A 22,928-nucleotide genomic window follows, 5' to 3' on the forward strand; every position below is an offset into this window, starting at 1 on the left:
CGCTATCCCACTACTGGATGGCACGGGGGCTTTGACCTGCTTCGTTTCCGACCTGGGCCGGTGCACCCCTCCTTAAGCGACCTGGTGGCCCCGGGCTCCCCCAGGAGCACCATATCGATACCGAACTTAGTGTGGACACCCGCTCGACATAGCACGCTACAGCCCAGAGCTCCTTAGCTCACTCGATCCGCCAACCTCAGCCTCCCAGTGACTTGGATTACAGGCACGCGCCAACGCGCCCGGCGAGAAATTCAGTTGCAGGAACAGATTATAAAGGGCATGTGGGCTCATTTCGAATGAAGTTTAGGCTACAGTCCTTTTATTTGCTAGCTAGTAAGAAATTAAATGAATAGTGGAAGTGGAGCCTACAGGAAAAAACACACTTGTAACTGACAATGAGTTTGAAATATAATTGTTTTAAGCATTCTTTTAGAAAAAGCAGTGTGCTCATTTTAAGTCTGTTTAGGCAGACACGGATCCTGGCAACCTCAACCTTCCTTTCTCTCACCAGATACTTCTGATCTCCAACACAATGGGTTAACAAACACAACTCTTTCCACCGATACTACACATTCCTCTGTCTCATGCCCCCCTGCACATCTAGGAATCTCCCTCCTACACACTTCTGCAACATGAACATAAGCTTGGCACATAAAACACTTTAATGGGTTTGGTACAAAAGGTCTCACGGGATAACTGACACATCTAACTTGACTTTGTCTGGTTAAGAGAGCATAGCAAGTCCCAGTTGTTATTCCTAGGCGCGTGGTGCGGAGCGCCCGCTCCCAGACGGAAGAAATGCAAAACATTTCCAGTTTCCATAATACGTCCATAATAGGCAGGCAGAGATCATCTTAATGTCGCTGGTCCATCAGGCTTTAGATCTGTCTCTGGTGTGCACGATAAGACTGAGAAAGAAACATTTATATTTTAACATGTAGAGAACAGTCAGACCCTAAACTCAGTCTCTCTGCTCTGTTGTTATGTTCTTCCTTTTTCACCCTCCGTAGACCAACTTCATCAAAAGTAAGATTTTATAGATCCATGTAGTTGAGGAGCAGTCTGGATAAACCACATTGGTACATGGCAGACTGATGTCATCTCCCACTCTGGAGAACAAAGAGTGTCTCCACTGACACCTGGACAGACAAAATATGTCTCTCAGAAAATGTGTACTCCTGCCCTGCCCACCTGAGTCTTTTTCAGCCATCTATTTCCTGTGTTTGAGGGTTGCAAAATCTCAATGGATTGATTGCTTTCATTTTACTCATGGGACTCTTTCATACTCTTGCTAGTGTCTGTTCCTTTTTCCCGTTAACATTACACAGAAAAATGTGTAATGACCTGTCAAACACACCCCGGTAATGGCTGAAATGTGCTCAGTGGGATACTTGAATCTATAACAGGGATAGGCAACTATCGGCCTGCTTGAAGGCCCTCGGATAAAATAAAAATACATTTGGATGGGACTCAGTCGGGGTCTCAACTTACTGTTGTGAGTTAGAATAGTAGAATACACAAGGTGCCATTTCAAAATGTGGTTGTGCATCAGCAGTTTTTCTCTTGTTATGTCACTCACTGATGGTCAGTCAATTAGCCCATGTCAGCAAACGTTCATTTAGATTGTTAAATTATCATGGTAGAATTACAGGCTGGTGGCCCCCATTGATTTTGTTAGTCAGTCTCACTTAGATATCATATCGGGTATGGATGTGGGTACGCAGACCCTCAAGCAACTGCAGCCATTCACGATGAGTTCTGATTTGTGTGGCCCCCACCCCCATCAACGTTCCCATCTCTGATCTATAAGAACACTGAAGCTTCGTCTGGGATTTAACGCACCATCTCGACACTTACATCACAACAAAGGGAAGAAAGATAACTTTATTTTGATGGGTGTTCATTTTTTTTGTGAAACTGAAAAAAGTAATAATTTAATACAGTTAAAATGTTTACAAATTAGTCGAGCTGAAATGAAAGCAACCTCCAAAAATGAACACTTGGATTATAGTGATGTGATATTATATCTGATCTCGCAAAAGTATGTTTAGACAGGTGATTTTTAATCCAGCTATTGACACACTTGTTGAATTATGCAAGGCAACGTGACAACAACAGTAATTGATGAGGCAGTCTAGACAGCACAGGTGAGTGCAGGTAGGGTAGACAGAGTAAGTGTTTTGGTGGTTGCAGCAATGCCCCTCCCGTTTATGTTAATTCTAAAAGTTTGGAGTATCTTCCTCCATTGTCCAACTGTTGCATTTATAATAATTGTTTTAAAAACTGTTTAATAATTTTCGGACCACAATACCCACCCCTATCCCACTAACCAAAAATCAGATCAATTACAGATATCAGATAATTGTATCCCTCCTCAGCCCAAGGACCTGGGCCTGGAAGGGCAGCACTTCTTCTGCCAACATTTCTGTAAATCTTCCGCAGATGGGTCTCGTTCAGCTGCTTCTAAAGCAATGTAAATTTTTGCGCAGCCCGATTTACAACCGTTGTGATGAAGGCCAGAAACCTGGATTTGTCAAAGCACAGTTCATGGGGTCCCCACGTTGTAATGGTAACATTCACGGCAACAGAGGGAGAATTCCCTCCCACTCCACCCTCAACACTTCTCACTGTCTCTGCATAAATAACACTCTGTCCTATTCTGACTTTAGCTAGATGCACCCGTGTCACTTTTATCGGGAACTCTGACGACCTCACTTTATGATTTCCTCCACAGTTACTACACCGACTGAGCTAGTCCTCCAGGCATGTCTCCACTAGATGGAAACCCCACACACCTGGTACATCTAGGCTGCTCCTTCCTACACCCTGATGCTACATGACCACATTTCTGGAAACACTGCAGCACAGCAGGCACGAATGTTGTAACTGGGTAGTTTACCTATAGCAACCATTACTCGAGGGGGAAGATACTACAAAATAGGGGTGTGCCGATCTCGTGGTACTCATATTCGTTTTATCATACTTGATACTCGTAATCGGAAAACCTGGAGGTGTGCTTTAAATGGTGGTAAAGACAACACCTAAGGTGCTTTATCACTCAGAGTGCATCTCAAAGCACATCGTTATGCTTCTTCACTCATTCACACACATTGTTAAACGACCCTAACTGATGAAAATGCACATGATCTACTTACTTAGTCCTATTAAATTATCAACGAAATAGGCTAATGCATAGCCTAATTCATGGCTGGGTAATACTGCCTGCATTTATTCCAGACACAGATTTAGATGAAGGTAGGATAATTCGCTTGCCCCATATATTGTTTCATTTTCGAGAGGAGCAAAATGTATCTTCCCGACACTTATGCCACAACATTCGTACAATCAAAATAAACGATCTACATTTGTCATTTTATTTTCTAATGAACTGTCACTCGGTATACATGCGTGAGCAATAAGAAATAATAATAGCAAGAAGTATGGACTTAGATCAAGACATAACGACAGACGTCGTCAGCAATGTGATAATTAAGGACAGACAAAGCAGGCCTACTAAACAACATGAACCCTTCTGTTATTTTGGTTTCATGTTAATTTTGTCTGTTCCCAGTCCAAAATGACCGCCCCATTACAGCTGATTATAAATCCATAATAATACATATATTATCACCTAATGTTGTTAGATCTTTTTATCAACTTAAGTTCTTGTGAACATTACACGTTGTGAACTTCTATTTGCTATTTATGGCCTGTAGGCCTCATTGACCTCAGCTCATACAACTAATTTTGAGTTAAAAAAAAGCATAATGTATGGATTATTTTGACTATAACAAATACTCAGATGAAACATATTGTGCTATTTATCATAAGACTACTTTGCGTCAAAGTTTAACAAGGACATTTGTTTTGAAACCATTTCAAATGTTTAAATAGTGGCACAAAATAACATCTGTTGTGTTCCCGGTCAAAACTGACCGGTATGATTTTATTAGTAAAGAAAGGACAAAGGCCCAAAACTACACAAGAAAACTTTACCATATTACAAAATTAATGTCTGAACATTAAAGAACAACAGTATTACTAACAATAACAAAAACATTAAAATGTTCACAATCTGTCAATCAATGGTGGTTACATTTTGTGTGTTCTCATGCACATGTTGGACAATACGTGGGGGTTGTTGCATGTGCCTTGCAAATATATGCACTGCAGTTATGGCACGTAATGCTCATTTTGACATCTCTTGGTGCACACAGATTGCACCTCTACCTTTTGTCTCTTCTGTCTCTGGCGGCCATACAGTGCCTTGCGAAAGTATTCGGCCCCCTTGAACTTTGCGACCTTTTGCCACATTTCAGGCTTCAAACATAAAGATATAAAACTGTATTTTTTTGTGAAGAATCAACAACAATTGGGACACAATCATGAAGTGGAACGACATTTATTGGATATTTCAAACTTTTTTAACAAATCAAAAACTGAAAAATTGGGCGTGCAAAATTATTCAGCCCCCTTAAGTTAATACTTTGTAGCGCCACCTTTTGCTGCGATTACAGCTGTAAGTCGCTTGGGGTATGTCTCTATCAGTTTTGCACATCGAGAGACTGAAATTTTTTCCCATTCCTCCTTGCAAAACAGCTCGAGCTCAGTGAGGTTGGATGGAGAGCATTTGTGAACAGCAGTTTTCAGTTCTTTCCACAGATTCTCGATTGGATTCAGGTCTGGACTTTGACTTGGCCATTCTAACACCTGGATATGTTTATTTTTGAACCATTCCATTGTAGATTTTGCTTTATGTTTTGGATCATTGTCTTGTTGGAAGACAAATCTCCGTCCCAGTCTCAGGTCTTTTGCAGACTCCATCAGGTTTTCTTCCAGAATGGTCCTGTATTTGGCTCCATCCATCTTCCCATCAATTTTAACCATCTTCCCTGTCCCTGCTGAAGAAAAGCAGGCCCAAACCATGATGCTGCCACCACCATGTTTGACAGTGGGGATGGTGTGTTCAGCTGTGTTGCTTTTACGCCAAACATAACGTTTTGCATTGTAGCCAAAAAGTTACATTTTGGTTTCATCTGACCAGAGCACCTTCTTCCACGTTTGGTGTGTCTCCCAGGTGGCTTGTGGCAAACTTTAAACGACACTTTTTATGGATATCTTTAAGAAATGGCTTTCTTCTTGCCACTCTTCCATAAAGGCCAGATTTGTGCAATATACGACTGATTGTTGTCCTATGGACAGAGTCTCCCACCTCAGCTGTAGATCTCTGCAGTTCATCCAGAGTGATCATGGGCCTCTTGGCTGCATCTCTGATCAGTCTTCTCCTTGTATGAGCTGAAAGTTTAGAGGGACGGCCAGGTCTTGGTAGATTTGCAGTGGTCTGATACTCCTTCCATTTCAATATTATCGCTTGCACAGTGCTCCTTGGGATGTTTAAAGCTTGGGAAATATTTTTGTATCCAAATCCGGCTTTAAACTTCTTCACAACAGTATCTCGGACCTGCCTGGTGTGTTCCTTGTTCTTCATGATGCTCTCTGCGCTTTTAACGGACCTCTGAGACTATCACAGTGCAGGTGCATTTATACGGAGACTTGATTACACACAGGTGGATTGTATTTATCATCATTAGTCATTTAGGTCAACATTGGATCATTCAGATATCCTCACTGAACTTCTGGAGAGAGTTTGCTGCACTGAAAGTAAAGGGGCTGAATAATTTTGCACGCCCAATTTTTCAGTTTTTGATTTGTTAAAAAAGTTTGAAATATCCAATAAATGTCGTTCCACTTCATGATTGTGTCCCACTTGTTGTTGATTCTTCACAAAAAAATACAGTTTTATATCTTTATGTTTGAAGCCTGAAATGTGGCAAAAGGTCGCAAAGTTCAAGGGGGCCGAATACTTTCGCAAGGCACTGTACATCTGCCTTCTGGCTCTTGTACATTTGAAGTGCGAAGTTTACATACACTTAGGTTGTTTACTCGTTTTTAACTAGTTTTTCAACCACTCCACAAATTTCTTGTTAACAAACTATAGTTAACAATTGTTTACAGACAGATTATTGAGCAGCGTCCCCTAAAAGTGACCAGACATTCATCCACTGTGATGTCTGGACTTGGGTTATATGTGAGTGGCAGGCGCTGTACCCACTTGTGCCAAACCTCTGATCGCTGCCAGCTTGTCTTGTTGAGGGCGGCCTGGTCTTGTATCACGGTGGTCGAAGCGAATCACCTGTGACAACACGTGAAATGTCTGGAGTGACATAGTGGCTATCACGAAGTCGGTTCCTCTCCTTGTTTGGGCAGCGTTCGGCGGTCGTCGTCACCGGTCTTCTAGCCATCGCCGATCCACCTGTCATTTTCCATTTGTTTGGTCTTGTTTTCCCACACACCTGGTTTACATTCCCTCATTACGTGACGTGTATAATACCCTCTGTTCCCCCCATGTCTGTGTGTGGTTTGTTTGTTGTAAAGTGTTTGTGCATGTCTAACTGGTTTGCGACGGGTTATTTCAACCCATATTTTGTTGTTTCTGGGTGCAGTTTGTTTTGCCTAAATAAACCGCTCCGGTTGTTACCCATGTCTGCCCTCCTGCGCCTGACTTCCCTGCAGCCAGTTGCACCTCTTACAGTGGCACAAAAAAATCCCATAAACTGGTGGTAGTTTAGTTTCTGGATCTGTACACACCAGTCAAAATCAAGAGACCCGCGTATGCTTGGACGTCTGTCCGGTCTACCTCTTTCCAGTTGTCTTCGTAAATGCGTCTCCCCTCCAAGTTGGTCATGTTTATCACTATAGTTTCAATTGACTCTGTCAGGAACAGTTCGAAGCAGGATTATGTCACCAACCCGGGATATGGCGTATTTCGTTGGCCCTGGGGTCATTCTGATGTTTTCAGCCGGCAGCTGACCTCTCCTCTCAGGTGTGGATGAAGACCAGGTCAAATTCCCATTGTTTGACCGGAATGTAACAACATCCTCAGCAGGGCCCTCTTCCTCATCACTGGATTGTTCCACATCGGTTGTCTCTTGGTCTGAATCATATTCTGTGTTGTCTTCAACTTCTGACACTTCCTCCTCTAATGCATCTTCACTGTCTTCACTTCTCTAATGCATCTTCACTGACCTCTCTCTTCCTCACCAGTGTCATGATCAAATATATGATCAAGAGCCTCACATACAGTATATTGTTTGGTCATTGTGGTACCACAGAATGGATTGTGAGCAGGCCTCAAAAAGGCTTTATATACCAGAGCTGCAAGGAAAGTTCTATATATTATTGAAACAATGTTGCTATTGTTTGTGAGAATGCCATTAATTATCATGCATTACAGTGCATTCGGAAAGTATTCCGATCCCTTGACTTTTTCCACATTTTGTAACATTACAGCTTTATTCTAAAATGTATTTCATATATTTTTTTCCTCAAAAATCTTCACACAATACCCTATACTGCTGGGTGTGCATTGCTGCGCTTACCACAAAGTAGAATAGCTTTCTTATGTACACGTAAATGTGGACTCTTACCTCTTGTCAACATGCTTGCCCACGCTCCTGCTTTGAAGTGAGAGGAAGAACATTCACATCCCATCTCTGGACTATTAGTATATTTTTATTTTACTGTCAGTTGTCTGTTCACTTGGGATCAATCGATTTTCTCTACTCAATTAGCTATATTGACTCAGATATTTTCATGATTCATCATCACCAGACAGAGATCATGTTCCTTGAAATAACGTTTATTAAGCAAGCAATGCATCTTAAAAAAAGTACAAAAATGTTATCTTCAGCAACACAAACACAGATAATGCATTTACTGATCATCGTTCAAACTGAAGGATGCTCTGATTTGCTTAGCTGCAAAAATAGTGTTTTCAAGGTCCATCCTTTTAGAAAATGTACAGTACCAGTCAAAAGTTTGGACACAACTACTCATTCAAGAGTTTTTCTTTATCTTGACTATTTTCTACATTGTAGAATAATAGTGAAGACATCAAAACTATGAAAGAACACATATGGAATCATGTAGTAACCAAAAAAGTGTTAAACAAATCAAAATATATTTTAAATTCTTCAAAGTAGCCAATCTTTGCCTTGATGACAGCTTTGCACTCTTGGCATTCTCTCAACCAGCTTCATGAGGAATGCTTTTCCAACTGTCTTGAAGGAGTTCCCACATATGCTGAGCACTTGTTGGCTGCTTTTCCTTCACTGCGGTTCAACTCATCCCAAACCATCTCAATTGGGTTGAGGTTGGGTGATTGTGGAGGCCAGGTCATCTGATGCAGCACTCCATAACACTCCTTCTTGGTCAAATAGCCCTTACACAGCCTGGAGGTGTGTTGAGTCATTGTCCTGTTGAAAATCAAATCCGACTAAGCTCAAACCAGATGGGATGGCGTATCGCTGCAACATTCTGTGGTAGCCATGCTGGTTGAGTGTGCCTTGAATTCTAAATAAATCAAGTGTCACCAGCAAAGCACCCCCACACCATCACACCTCCTCCTCCATGCTTCACGGTGGGAACCACACATGCAGAAATAATCTGGTCACCTATCTGGGTCTCACAAAGGCACGGCGGTAGGAAACAAAAATCTCAAATTTGGACTCATCCGACCAAAGGACAGATTTCCACCGGTCTAATGTCCATTGCTCGTGTTTCTTGGCCCAAGCAAGTCTCATTATTATTGGTGTCCTTTAGTAGTGGTTTCTTTGCAGCAATTCGACCATGAAGGCCTGAGTCACGCAGTCTCCTCTGAACAGTTGATGTTGAGATGTGTCTGTTACTTGAACTCTGTGAAGCATTTATTTAGGCTGCAATTTCTGAGATTGGTAACTCTAATGAACTCTCTTTGCTGACCATAATATGGACTTGGTCTTTTACCAAATATCTTCTGTATACCATGTCACATAACTGATAACTGATTTAATGAGCCATTCGCAGTTTCACTGTACCGGCCGTGTGTACTTAGACTTGCATGGCTTAATCTTTGAGACAAGCATATAAGCATATGTAGACCATGTCACAAAACGAACTGATTGGCTGAAATACATTAAAAAGGAAAGAAATTCCACAAATTAACTTTTAACAAGGCACACCTGTTCATTGAAATTCATTCCAGGTGACTATCTCATGAAGCTGGTTGAGAGAATGCCGAGACTGTGCAAAGCTGTTATCAAGGCAAAGTGTGGCTACTTTAACGAATCTCAAATATAAAATATTTTTGTTGTTTAACTTTTTTGGTTACTACATGATAGAATATGTGTTATTTCATAGTTGTAATGTCTTCACTATTATTCTACAATGTAGAAAATAGTCAAAAAAAGAAAAACCCTTGAATGAGTAGGTGTGTCCAAACTTTTGACTGGTACTGTATAATTTAAAGAGGAATAGTAATAGAAAAACATTGGTACATAATTATCTGTTAGGGCTATGGACCATTTGTCACCAATCACAAGCTATTACCAATGTGCTACTGAAACATTGAGAAATACAATCACAATTAATTGATGTCTTTGCAATAAGAAGGCAGGGTAAAATGATACAAAAAAAGCTGCCAACATTTAAATACAAGACTCCCAATTTGAGTCAAGTTTTAAAATATGTATCCAATCAACAATAGCAAACATTTACACTTTTCACCTATTCAAACTGTGGTAACAAGCAAATACATGTCTTATTCAGTTCTTAAAGATGATAAATTCAGGAAGCTCACATTTTAAAATGGCTGACCTGAGGCCTATTACTAGTATTTACACAAGATAACATCTAGCAAATGAGCAAATGATATCACATTCGTTGTATTTGTAACAACTTTGAGGCACACAAACCATTAAAGATGCTTTGCAGGACAAAATGTCAAGATGTGGCACTAAGGTATGTCTGAGAGTCTGTCATCGTATAGAGAACTAATTTGTTTTTGTCCTTGTCACCACATAATCAATTGTCTAAATAAGGCCATGAATGACCAAACATTGGAGAGAGATACTGTATGTTGGTGTATCTATTACAAAACACAAAGAATAACAGATAAAAAAATAACTTAATCTTATGATAAGTAGTGCCAACTTAGTCTTAATTGGGAGTAACTTCCCACACCATTTTTTTTTATTTCAAGGCATTCATTTTATGAAGAGAAGTATATGTTATAAGCGCTTGGTTCAGCACAGTAAACACGCTTTTATTTATACTTAAATGAACATCGACTAAAAGGACAGCGATTGAAACTATCAATAAAAAACATCCCTTTTGCAAAAAAAAATAAGCTATGCAGGTTCGATGTTCTCAAATGAATCTTCATTTCTGCCTTGGAGAAAAGAAGCAACGCTCCATAGAAATTCCTTTGGAACTACCTGCTAATTATTTGAATGCAAATACAATAACATTTTTTAAATAAAATTCTGCTTTTGGATAAAGCCTTGACAATTCTCTTACAAAAAATGTTATGACAAAAAGATTTCAGCCCATCTTCCATTTGAGGGACTTTCATTAGTCTTTGTTGTTTAAAAAAAATGCTTTGATGAACAGTATCCTCACTAGAGTCCTAAAGGAGTCTATGTAAATCACTGTCTTTAGTCCATGAATTAATGAGGGGAAAAAATAATTCTGTGCTGCTTGCTTTCCATTCTCCTTACACGTGCTCCAGTGGAAACCTACTGTATAAGTGGCTACACACTGGGAACAGATGTCAATTCAACATCTACTCCACATTGGTTCCACGTAATTTAAACAACCTTGATTCAACCAGTGTGTGCCCAGTGGGTATTGTAAAACGTATCACTAAACATATTTGTTTGAGCCTAAATTGACACCATATATTTTCATGAAAAACGTGTGGTTTTGTTGGGTTTAATTCAGGTACCCAGCACTCTTACCAACTATACCATGCAAGCCTTCTTCAATATAGGCATATTTTACTCATCACGATGACGGCTAGAAGTGTCAAGTGGTGGGCACTTTCAGCTTCCAGTAAAAAAGTCCCTTAGGGCTTATCTCAGAGATACTCAGAGCACAACAAGACTTCTTCTAAGAAGCAGGAAGGCGGTTTGACAGGAAGAAGGCGAGCCAGGCTGGGTACAACAGAAAAGAGAGAATGCAATGTCCACCACCCTTTTCCCCATACGCTATACATAGGATCAAAGTAGTGCACTATATAGAGTCAAGGTAGTGCACTATATAGGGAATAGAGCGATTTCATATCATTCAGAAGCCTCCCATCCATCCTGGCCTGATTTGGGGGGTAAGGCAGGCAGGCTAGTGTGTAGAGGGAGTTTGCCTGGCCTTGTTTAGGGTAGCTGAACCAGGCAGCAGTGCAGGGAGACAAGGTCAGAGTAACTGTTTGTTTGTGTGATCATTGTGGGCACATTACTGTCGGTCCAGCTTCCTCAGTCAGCCCAAGTCCCTGCCTCCCCCACCTCAACTCAGTCCCAATCTAACAGATGAAACCCTGCTCTTACTTAGTCCAGGTCTAATCTGTATCTGCCTTTAAGATGCTCTGCTGCCCACTGCCCTTCCCTTTCTCTTCAGTCTCTTTCTCTTCTTCCTGGAGGCTGGTTTGCAGCTTGCTCCAGATGCTGGTGTCTCCGGTCTGCAGGGCCTGCAGGAAGAGGTTGGTGTGCTCCTTGAGCCGGTCCAGGTCTCCCTGGGTCCTGCGGTTCTGACGGAGCAGGTCCTTGGTTCTTAGGGTGATGTCCAGCAGGCCAGACTTGGACAGGATGTTGTACGTGTTGCAGAAGCGCTTACGCTTGATGTCGTGGTCATCTCCATCGCCGTTGTCGGTTGTGGTGGCGTGATTTGGGAGGGAAAGAGGCTGGGACTTGAGTTTCTCATGGTGCCCAAAGTTGAGGGTGTGAGAAGGAGTTACGGTCAAGGACGGGGCGGGGGTGTACTCTGATCTACTGACGGCGGGGGAGGGTCTAGCAGGGCTGCTACAGGCACTGGAGTCTGTGAGGGAGAGGGTGAGGGCGAGCCTGCGCTGGGGAGAGGGGGACAGAGAGCTAGTTGGAGGAGGGAAACTGAGGGTGCTGGAACCAGAAGAACCAGAGCTAGAACTACCAGACTGCTGCTTCTGCTGTTTGTCTCTGTGGCTGTGATGGCGCTCCCGGTGGCTGGAGGACAAACCGCTTCTCTCTGACCCCGACGAGGAAGAACAAGAGCTTCCTTTCCCAGAGGAACTCGAGCTGTCCCCAGGGTGAGGGGCAATCTTGGGGTAGGACCTGAGGATGGGAAGAAACTTTTTTGGGCGCCGGTGTTTAGAGGAGGCCTCCTTGGGGTTGGAGGTGGTGCAGTGGGAGACCACAGGTTGTAGGAAGACCACCTGAGGCTGCTGGATGATCATGGGGGGCATGTTGGAGTAGGACCCCCCCACCACTGCTAACGGTGAGGACTGTGCCCCCAACACTGATCCAGGGCGCTGAACCTCTCTCTTGGTCACCGAGTGCGATGAGCCCTCAGAATCTGTCGGGTCTATGGTGCTGGCATCTGTAGGGGGAAGGAGGAGAAGATTTGATTTGGTGTTTTCGGGACCAGAAAATAAAGACAACTTCAATGATATGGTGGGGGAAGACAGTTGGGAATCAATAAATGGAAGTGTAATAGAAAGAAGATGATAAGGGTGGGAGTGAAGACATCAGAGTGAAAGAACCATGTGAAGGACAAACCTGAGAAGCCAGAGTCTCTCTCTGAGTCTGTTCTGGAGCTTCCAGACTTCATGGCTCGTAGTTTTCCCATGTTCCTAGAGTGCCCTTCTGCTTTCCTTTTGGTACTACTCATATTGTCTGTTTCTTTTCAATGGTCTTGTCACTCACCCAGACTACTACACCCACATCAGTGTAGTTAGTAGATGGATAGGAAACCTGGGATGCACCAAAATAAATGTCAGCATTATGATATGGTTACTTCATGCCTATTACTACTCCTTCATTCTGTTCTAGGGGGTGCAATACTTTTGGACATCTAGCCGGTTGTAGCCAACTTGCTAGCAAACATTAACCAGTCTTGCAGCCAATCATAGCATTTCGTTCCCACCCATATAGGACACTGAAAACGTCGGACATGGGCTGGGTAGACTACTCTTTCTACTCTTATTCTGCTAGAATCTAGCTGTTTCTGTGTCCTTGCTGCTAGGATCATATTTCATATATTGTTATTGTCCTTGCTGCTAGGATCATATTTCAGTAGCTAGCTGCAGTTTTAGCATAACAGATAGCTAGCTAGTTAACATTACTCCAATTTCTAGCTATTGAAATTAGCTAGCTAGCTAACGTTACTTGGTTATTACGGAATACTATACCACCTACTAAGTCTGAAAATAACGTAGCAAGCTACAGTTTTCTCAAACGTATTAGTTAGCAACGATTACATTACAGAACAATGTCTAGACATGATTGAAACAGTACAAATGTACTTTGTGCCCTTGCCCAACCGACCCTACCTTGTGATCGAACGTTCCCAGTCGCCGCGGCCACAGTCTGTCTGTCTGGTGTGACCGTGTAGTGTCCGCAAGTAGAAATATAAACGGTGCTGTACACGGGACTAGATTTATGGTACACCCCTGTCAGCTAGCGCACATACAGGGGAGGAATGCTACATGAACCCGCTGTTACAATGTCTTGCTCGAGACCGTGCAATTTTCAGAATGACCAACAATGTTCTCCCCGCGGTGAAAAGCAGGAGCGGACACAAGATAGTCTTCTAATACCAATGTTTTATACCTCACATGTCCATATTTGGAAGTCTGTGGGCGTCTCGTCGTGTTCCAAGCGTGGAGAGTTGTGGATACGTCACATTCTTTTGTCTATGTTGTCCGCCCACTACTTAGATTTTGCGGCCTCTCATTGGTCGATGAGTTGGCACTAAACTAAGAAACGTGACCGTATGCCAAGAGTGTGGCACGTTGATCACATTGTGTCGAACAGTAAACCATGTGAGTTGTACAGTACAAGCATTTCAAATGTATGGGGAATCCGTGACGTGAGACCAAGTGTTCTGTTACATTACATAATAAATCGTTTTCAGCCACTGTGTCCCAAACCTAACCTTTGGCTGTCAAGGCTCCTCTTGCAAAGTAAACACATAACTGTACAAATGATTCTGTAATCACCTGCCACACCTGCAGTTATTTTACTTGATGAACACTATTTATAGGCTACACGTTTTCCCTGGTCATGCCATTATGTTATTATCATAACATAATTATAACATAATCAGAACATATAATGCAAAAGTCATAAAATCCCTATACTGCCCTACCAAGCAAAAAGGCAGTAACTGCTCAGTTGGTAATAAATGAATTAATGTAATTTTTGCTACATTAAATACATGCTTAATCATGTGGACAAGTGTCCTGCCTCTGTTGTATTGTGTTTTGGAGAAAATGGGTGTTAGCAGTAACTGCATAAAGTTACCATGAAACAATAATGTTTGTACCATGTTTTGTGCTGCTACCATGTTGTGTTGCTACCATGTTGTTGTCATGTTGTCTTGTTTCCATGCTGTGTAGTCATGTGTTGCTGCCTTGCTATGTTGTTGTCTTAGGTCTCTCTTTATATAGTGCTGTGTTGTCTCTCTTGTCGTGATGTGTGTTTTGTCCTATATATATATATATATATATATTTAAATTCCCAGCCCCCGTCCCCGCAAGAGGCCTTTTGGTAGGCTGTCATTGTTAATAATAATTTGTTCTTAACTGACTTGCCTAATTAAATACATGTTAAATAAATAAATACATAAACCAAGGTAAATAACAGCCATTTTTCCCAATTCCACGCTATGAGCAGTTACTGCCTTTTTGCTTGGTAGGGCCGAATAGTAGGCCTACATTATATTAACTATAAAACAAACTGATGGGATGGAGGGGAAGTTCTCAGGACACACACACACACACACAAACACACACACAAACACACACAAAATCGAAACAACCCACATGAGGACAATCAGATCATTTTTCCTCTCCAAGAGTCAGTCAGACAACACATCATGACCCCAATACAATGAACCCAGCACATTCCCAAGACAAGGACACTTTTGTGTTAACAACTCAAAATGTAATTCACACATGCCATGTCTGATGCAGATAAATAATGAGATACACAAGCCCATTGTTATAAACTCATTTACATTTGAATACATTTCATTTTCAAATTTCATACAGAGGAATCCATATGATTAGTTATTCTTTACTGTCTGATAAAAGTTACAACTTAGAACCCAAAGGAGTTATTTCATATTTCTAACCCTGTCAAGAGCATAATCCTACATATGAAGACCCTTGCAGAGTGTAAATGTGTGTGTGTGTACAGCAGATGATATCCTCTTATAGGGACTCTCAGGTTCCCTTGTTAACACCGACATCATTATAAGTCTTTATATAACCTACAGGTAACTGCAAAAATAAAGGAAACACTTGAGTAAATGATGGATACAAAGTATATTGAAAGCAGGTGTCTCCACACAGGTGTAGCCTCCTGTGTGTGTGTGTGTGTGTGTGTGTTTGTGTGTGTGTGTGTGTTTGTGTGTGTGTGTGTGTGTGTGTGTGTGTGTGTGTGTGTGTGTGTGTTTGTGTGTGTGTGTGTGTGTGTGTGTGTGTGTGTGTGTATGTGTGTGTGTGTGTGTGTGTGTGTGTGTGTGTGTGTGTGTGTGTGTGTGTGTGTGTGTGTCAGTCACCAGATCTCAAACCCAATTGAACACTTATGAGAAATGTTGGAGTGGCGCCTGAGACAGTGTTTTCCACCACCGTCAACATTTCTCATGGAAGAATGATGTTGCATCCCTCCAATAGAGTTCCAGACACTTGTAGAATCTATGCCAAGGCGCTTTGAAGCTGTTCTGGCGGCTCGTGGTGGCCCAACGCCCTATTAAGAAAGGTAATGCTGGTGTTTCCTTTATTTTAGCAGTTGGTAAAAATAAAAAAAATTACAATATTTTTATTTAAAAAATACACTGAATGTACAAAACATTAACACCTTCCTAATGAGTTGCACCTACCCTCTCAGAGACTGCCAGCAGGTTCATGGGCACATAGGCCATGTGAAAATAGCTTGGATTGTTTTGCCAGCTACAGTTGAACTCGGAAGTTTACATACACGTTAGCCAAATACATTTAAACTCAGTTTTTCACAATTCCTGACATTTAATCCAAGTAAAAAATTCCCTGTCTTAGGTCAGTTAGGATCACCACTTTATTTTTAGAATGTGAAATGTCAGAATAATAGTAGAGAGAATGATTTATTTCAGCTTTTATTTCTTTCATCACATTCCCAGTGGGTCAGAAGTTTACATACACTCAATTCGTTTTTTGGTAGCATTTCCTTTAAATTGTTTAACTTGGGTCAAACGTTTCAGGTAGCCTTCCACAAGCTTCCCACAATAAGTTGGGTGAATTTTGGCCCATTCCTCCTGACAGAGCTGGTGTAAATGAGTCAGGTTTGTAGGCCTCCTACTTGCACACGCTTTTTCAGTTCTGCCCATAAATTCTCTGTCGGATTGAGGTCAGGGCTTTGTGATGGCCACTCCAATACCTTCACTTTGTTGTCCTTAAGCCGTTTTGCCACAACTTTGGAAGTATGTTTGGGGTCATTGTCCATTTGGAAGACCCATTTGCGACCAAGCTTTAACTTCCTAACTGATGTCTTAAGATGTTGCTTCAATATATCAACATCATTTTCCCCTCTCATGATGCCATCTATTTTGTGAAGTGCACCAGTCCCTCCTGCAGCAAAGCACCCCCACAAAATGATACTGCCACCCCTGTGCTTCACGGTTGGGATGGTGTTCTTTGGCTTGCAAGCCTCCCCCTTTTACCTCCAAACATAATGATGGTCATTATGGCCAAACAGTTCTATTTTTGTTTCATCAGACCAGAGGACATTTCTCCAAAAAGTACAATTTTTGTCCCCATGTGCAGTTGCAAACCGTAGTCTGGCTTTTTTATGGCGGTTTTGGAGCAGTGGCTTCTTCCTTGCTGAGTGGCCTTTCAGGTTATGTTGATATAGGACTCATTTTACTGTGGATAGATATACTTTTGGTGTTTATACTTGCATACTATTGTTTGTACAGATGAACGTGGTACTGGCAGGGGGTTTGAAATTGCTCCCAAGGATGAACCAGACTTTTGGAGGTCTTGGCTGATTTCTTTTGATTTTCCCAGTGCAAAGAGGCACTGAGTTTGAAGGTAGGCCTTGAAATGCATCCACAGGTACACCTCCAATTGACTCAGATGATGTCAATTAGCCCATCAGAAGCTTCTAAATTATTTTCTGGAATTTTCCAAGCTGTTTAAAGGCACAGTCAACTTAGTGTTTGTAAACTTCTGACCCACTGGAATTGTGATACAGTGAATTATAAGTGAAATAATCTGTCTTTAAACAATTGTTGGAAAAATTACTTGTGTCATGCACAAAGTAGATGTCCTAACCGACTTGCCCCCCCAAAAATGTGTGGAGTGGTTGAAAAACTAATTTTAATAACTCCAACCTAAGTGTATGTAAACTTCCGACTTCAACTGTATTTGCTATGAGGGGGGAACTGCCCCAATAAAATCACTGGATTTTATAACATACATTTTAACAGCACAAAGTAAATGTACTGTCACGGGTCACTCAAATGTGCGCTCAGTCAGAACTTCTAGGTCTGGTATCTCTCACAATGAGTCTCTTGTGCCAGATGGCTTACACGGAACCCAAACCGGCTGCACACATGCGCCATCGTGCGCCATTGTGCATACATTTATTTTGTCCCCCTACACCAAACGCGATCACTACACGCAGGTTAATTACATTAATTTGGGGACAGGTCAAAAAGCATGAAACATTTATGGCAATTTAGCTAGTTAGCTTGCACTTGCTAGCTAATTTGTCCTATTTAGCTAGTTTGCTGTTGCTAGCTAATTTGTCCTGAGATATAAACATTAGGTTGTTATTTTACCTCAAACGCACAAGGTCCTCTACTCCGACAATTAATCCACACATAAAAACAGTAAACCGAATCGTTTCTAGTCATCTCTCCTGCTTCCAGGCTTTTTCATCGTTTAACTTATATGGTGATTGACATCTAAACTTTAATAGTATTACCACGACAACCGGTAACAGTTTGTCTTTCAATCACCCACGTGGGTATAACCAATGAGGAGATGGCACGAGGGTACCTGCTTTTATAAACCAATGAGGAGATGGGAGAGGCAGGACTTGCAGTGCGATTTGCGTCAGAAATAGGAATGACTTCTATTTTAGCCCTTGGCAATGCAGACGCTCGTTGACGCCCGCGAGCGGTGTGTTCAGCCTATTATTCCATCCCTTTACTTAGATTTGTGTGTATTAGGTAGTTGATGTGGAATTGTTCGATTACTTGTTAGATATTGCTGCACTGTCGGAACTAGAAGCACAAGCAATTCGCTACACTCGCAATAACATCTATTAACCATTTGTATGTGACCAAAAACATTTGATGTGATTTTGATTTGAAGTCATTTAGGGTAAGAAGTCATTCAGAGTAAGAATAGTGGAAGACACCAGGTGCAAATTCAACATCCCTGTATAAAATATTAAACCTGTAAATGTAAACTACATTTCCCAGAAAATCTAAAGAACTCCATGCAGGTGGTGACACCTCAGTTCCTGTTCAATTTGTAGTTATACTGGAATAAGCTTTTATTTAAGGAGGCAAGTCAGTTAAGAACAAATTATTATTTTCAATGATGGCCTTGGAACAGTGGGTTAACTGCCTTGTTCAGGGGCAGAATGACAGATTTTTACCTTGTCAGCTCGGGGATTCGATCTTGCAACCTTTTGGTTACTAGTCCAACGCTCTAACTGCTATGCTAGCTTGCATTATGAACCTGAAAAGTTGGTTTATCCCTGATTTCTCTTGGAGCTCTTCAGTATGAGCTATAGGAGAGGATTAACTATATCTCCCTAATGGTGAATTTACTGTGACAACAAAAAGTCAGTTACAATATAAGAGAAAATAGCTCTAAATGTGACTCTCAGTGGTAATGGGAGGCATATCTTGGAGCCAGAGAATAAATTGGAGGTACAGAAATATGACACTTTTATACAGAGCTTCACCCTTTACAGATAGCACAGTATTTGGAACAAATTACATACAATAAAGACCCAATTATTTGATGTGCTAGTTTTTCTGTATTAAAAGTCATGGAATGATTGATAGCATATAATTCTTTCTGAGTAGCTGTTTTCAAGGAGTAGGCTATTAAACGATGATTTATGAAGTAGTAAATGTCTCTTGATAGTGACATATATAAAAACAGTCATACTTTACCTGAGCAGATTTTAAACGGAACAGAAGAGAGGCCAACATCTGCGAGACGCCGAGACTGCATCTTGAAGGAAAAACTTTTTCTTTTTTTGTAGTCAAATTGTTTAAAAGAAAAATAGCCTGGCTAAATTTCACAAAACTGAGCGGCCCTTACATCCACTACCAATACAGTATTCTCCCACTGGGCAAAAACTGTCTGAATCCATGTTTTTCTGTAATTTTAACCCCCAAACTCTATGTGATGACGTTTAATCAACATGGAAACTGATTGAATTTGAAAAAAGTCATCAACGTAAAGGCTTTTTTTACCCAACTTTTAACCTAAATCAATGACATGGGGACTTTTAACCTAAATCAATGACATGGGGACTTTTAACCTAAATCAATGACATGGGGACTTTTAACCTAAATCAATGACATGGGGACTTTTAACCTAAATCAATGACATGGGGACTTTTAACCTAAATCAATGACGTGGGGACTTTTAACCTAAATCAATGACATGGGGACTTTTAACCTAAATCAATGACATGGGGACTTTTAACCTAAATCAATGACATGGGGACTTTTAACCTAAATCAATGACATGGGGACTTTTAACCTAAATCAATGACATGGGGACTTTTAACCTAAATCAATGACGTGGGGACTTTTAACCTAAATCAATGACATGGGGACTTTTAACCTAAATCAATGACATGGGGACTTTTAACCTAAATCAATGACATGGGGACTTTTAACCTAAATCAATGACGTGGGGACTTTTAACCTAAATCAATTACATGGGGACTTTTAACCTAAATCAATGACATGGGGACTTTTAACCTAAATCAATGACATGGGGACTTTTAACCTAAATCAATGACATGGGGACTTTTAACCTAAATCAATGACATGGGGACTTTTAACCTAAATCAATGACATGGGGACTTTTAACCTAAATCAATGACGTGGGGACTTTTAACCTAAATCAATTACATGGGGACTTTTAACCTAAATCAATGACATGGGGACTTTTAACCTAAATCAATGACATGGGGACTTTTAACCTAAATCAATGACATGGGGACTTTTAACCTAAATCAATGACATGGGGACTTTTAACCTAAATCAATTACATGGGGACTTTTAACCTAAATCAATGACATGGGGACTTTTAACCTAAATCAATGACATGGGGACTTTTAACCTAAATCAATGACATGGGGACTTTTAACCTAAATCAATGACATGGGGACTTTTAACCTAAATCAATGACATGGGGACTTTTAACCTAAATCAATGACACGGGGACTTTTAACCTAAATCCAATGACATGGGGACTTTTAACCTAAATCAATGACATGGGGACTTTTAACCTAAATCAATGACATGGGGACTTTTAACCTAAATCAATGACATGGGGACTTTTAACCTAAATCAATGACATGGGGACTTTTAACCTAAATCAATGACATGGGACTTTTAACCTAAATCCAATGACATGGTGACTTTTTTGTGCATGAATTCACATTAGTTGACAACTCAACCAAATTGAATTCAAAACTAGATGTTAAACTGACGTCTGCGCTCAGTCTGCGCTCAGAACAAATGTTTTTACCACCCAAGTTAAAGTGAGCTGGTGCTCCTGACCCTGCGGCAGCAGCTAGTCTTTAAAGTGGATGAAGATGAGTAGAACCCTGCAATAGACACAAGCACTATCTGTCTGGACAACACTCTGCGGGCCAGTGTACATAAAACATCGACTTGGGGTGTGCAACTCATAGGCCATGCTACTCACACTTTAGGAGAGATTACCTTCCATCTCCATTCATGATAATGGTACAGGCCTGTTATTAGTTGAAAAAATAACTCTCACACTGATGATGGTGAATACAGTTACTGGTAGTGATTCTGTGGAATCATAATTTCTGTTATTAAAACCAGAGTGATTGACAACGAGTTAATTAGGGAGGTTTGTTTTGAATGTGAGTGTCTGGAGGAGAGACGAGCAGCGTATAAGATTGCCTCCCTCTTTTTCCCTATCCTCCATCCTTCCCTCTATCCATTCCCTCCTCTCTCTATCCCTCCCTCCCTCCTTTTCTCTATCCCTCCCTCCTTTTCTCTATCCCTCCCTCCCTTTATCCCTCTCTCCTTCCCTCCCTCCTTATCTCTATCCTTCCCTCCCTCCTTATCTTTATCATTCCCTCCCTCCTTATCTCTCACTCTCTCTCGCTCTCTATCTCCATTATTTTCTCCCTTCCTCCCCCTCGCATCTCAATCTTCTCACATAACACTTACTCTGGGGAGCTGAATCCCTTACTCTGGGGAGCTGAATCCCTTACTCTGGGGAGCTGAATCACTTACTCTGGGGAGCTGAATCCCTTACTCTGGGGAGCTGAATCCCTTACTCTGGGGAGCTGAATCCCTTACTCTGGGGAGTTGAATCCCTTACTCTGGGGAGCTGAATCCCTTACTCTGGGGAGCTGAATCCCTTACTCTGGGGAGTTGAATCCTTTACTATGGGGAGCTGAATCCCTTACTCTGGGGAGTTGAATCCCTTACTCTGGGGAGCTGAATCCCTTACTCTGGGGAGTTGAATCCCTTACTCTGGGGAGCTGAATCCCTTACTCTGGGGAGTTGAATCACTTACTCCGGGGGTTAGTACCGTTTGGTTAGTATGCAGGATTGGTAGACTAGACACTGTTATCCTTCAGTCTATACCCATCTCCATATCTGAGAGAGAGTTTCCCAAGAAGTACTTTCTCCCAACATGGAGGCTCAGGAAGAGAACAGCAGTGTGACTGTTGTGTGGTCTGGCTCAGTGATGTCATGCTGGGTTCACTGCCACTAACATACATAAGTAGGTAGTCCTGTGGGGCTGCAGGGGAGACCCCAACAGAGATAGCTCCGAGGACGCCTCAAGAGAGTGAGGGAGACAGTGATGGTGGGTGTTTTTTGCGTGTCTGCAATTGGTGTGTGCGTGTACAGGCAGAGATTAAGTCAAACTGGGGATTGGACTCTGAGCTATAACAGATTTCCCAGTCTCTGGGCCCAGCTGCATTTTGGGTAATGATGCCACACCAGTTCCCAGACAGACACACAGTAACAACCGCCTAAACAGTATGATTTGTGACCTCTGAGGCACACTTTGGTTTCACTATGGCGCCTCCTTGTGGGCGATACATGTTGTACTCAAAACCTACCTGCCCAGCCAGCCAGAATTACCTACCAATGTCCATATTGGATCCATAATCCACTAGACTGGGACCAGGCCAGATCATACAGGTTCATTCAGGGTTGATTTAAGGATACAGTCAATCACAGGTATATGGTGATCTCAGCTGTATGATTACAGGTCATTGTGGGATTGGGGAATGTGTGTGTGAAAGTTGATATGGACCCAGGAATATAGAAGACCTTGAATCAAATACAGCCACATTTCATTTATTCCAGTTCTGACTGCAGTCTTTTATTCATGCCAGAAATGGATGATAATTCATGTTTTAAACATAGTGTACACACATTAAATGATTTGCAGGTACTGGTTTAAAAAAATGAAATAGAGGATACCCGCACACTTCTCAAATCTCATGTTACAACCAAAATGACACAGACCTTTGTCAGTGTTGCACAATAAAACAACTTGAGCATTCATTAGTGTGCAGGCATCTTTTCTTTATTTCATGTGTTAGACTCATGGCACTCCATAC

The 22,928-nt window shown here is 41.5% G+C and overlaps 1 protein-coding gene across 1 annotated transcript; it reads right to left on the bottom strand.

Moving 5' to 3' along the window:
* Nucleotides 1-10,042: 10,042 nt before the first annotated feature.
* Nucleotides 10,043-13,726, bottom strand: LOC110522462 (CLOCK-interacting pacemaker). The gene is made up of 3 exons (XM_021600883.2): nt 13,394-13,726; nt 12,621-12,815; nt 10,043-12,441 (listed from the first exon to the last, which is right to left on the bottom strand). The coding sequence occupies exons 2-3, from the start codon at nt 12,730-12,732 to the stop codon at nt 11,429-11,431; spliced, it is 1,125 nt and encodes a 374-aa protein (XP_021456558.2). The 5' UTR covers nt 12,733-12,815; nt 13,394-13,726; the 3' UTR covers nt 10,043-11,428.
* Between the last annotated feature and the right edge of the window lie 9,202 nt (nt 13,727-22,928).

This window comes from Oncorhynchus mykiss, chromosome 4, assembly GCF_013265735.2.
Source record: "Oncorhynchus mykiss isolate Arlee chromosome 4, USDA_OmykA_1.1, whole genome shotgun sequence".
NCBI classification, from domain to species: domain Eukaryota; kingdom Metazoa; phylum Chordata; class Actinopteri; order Salmoniformes; family Salmonidae; genus Oncorhynchus; species Oncorhynchus mykiss.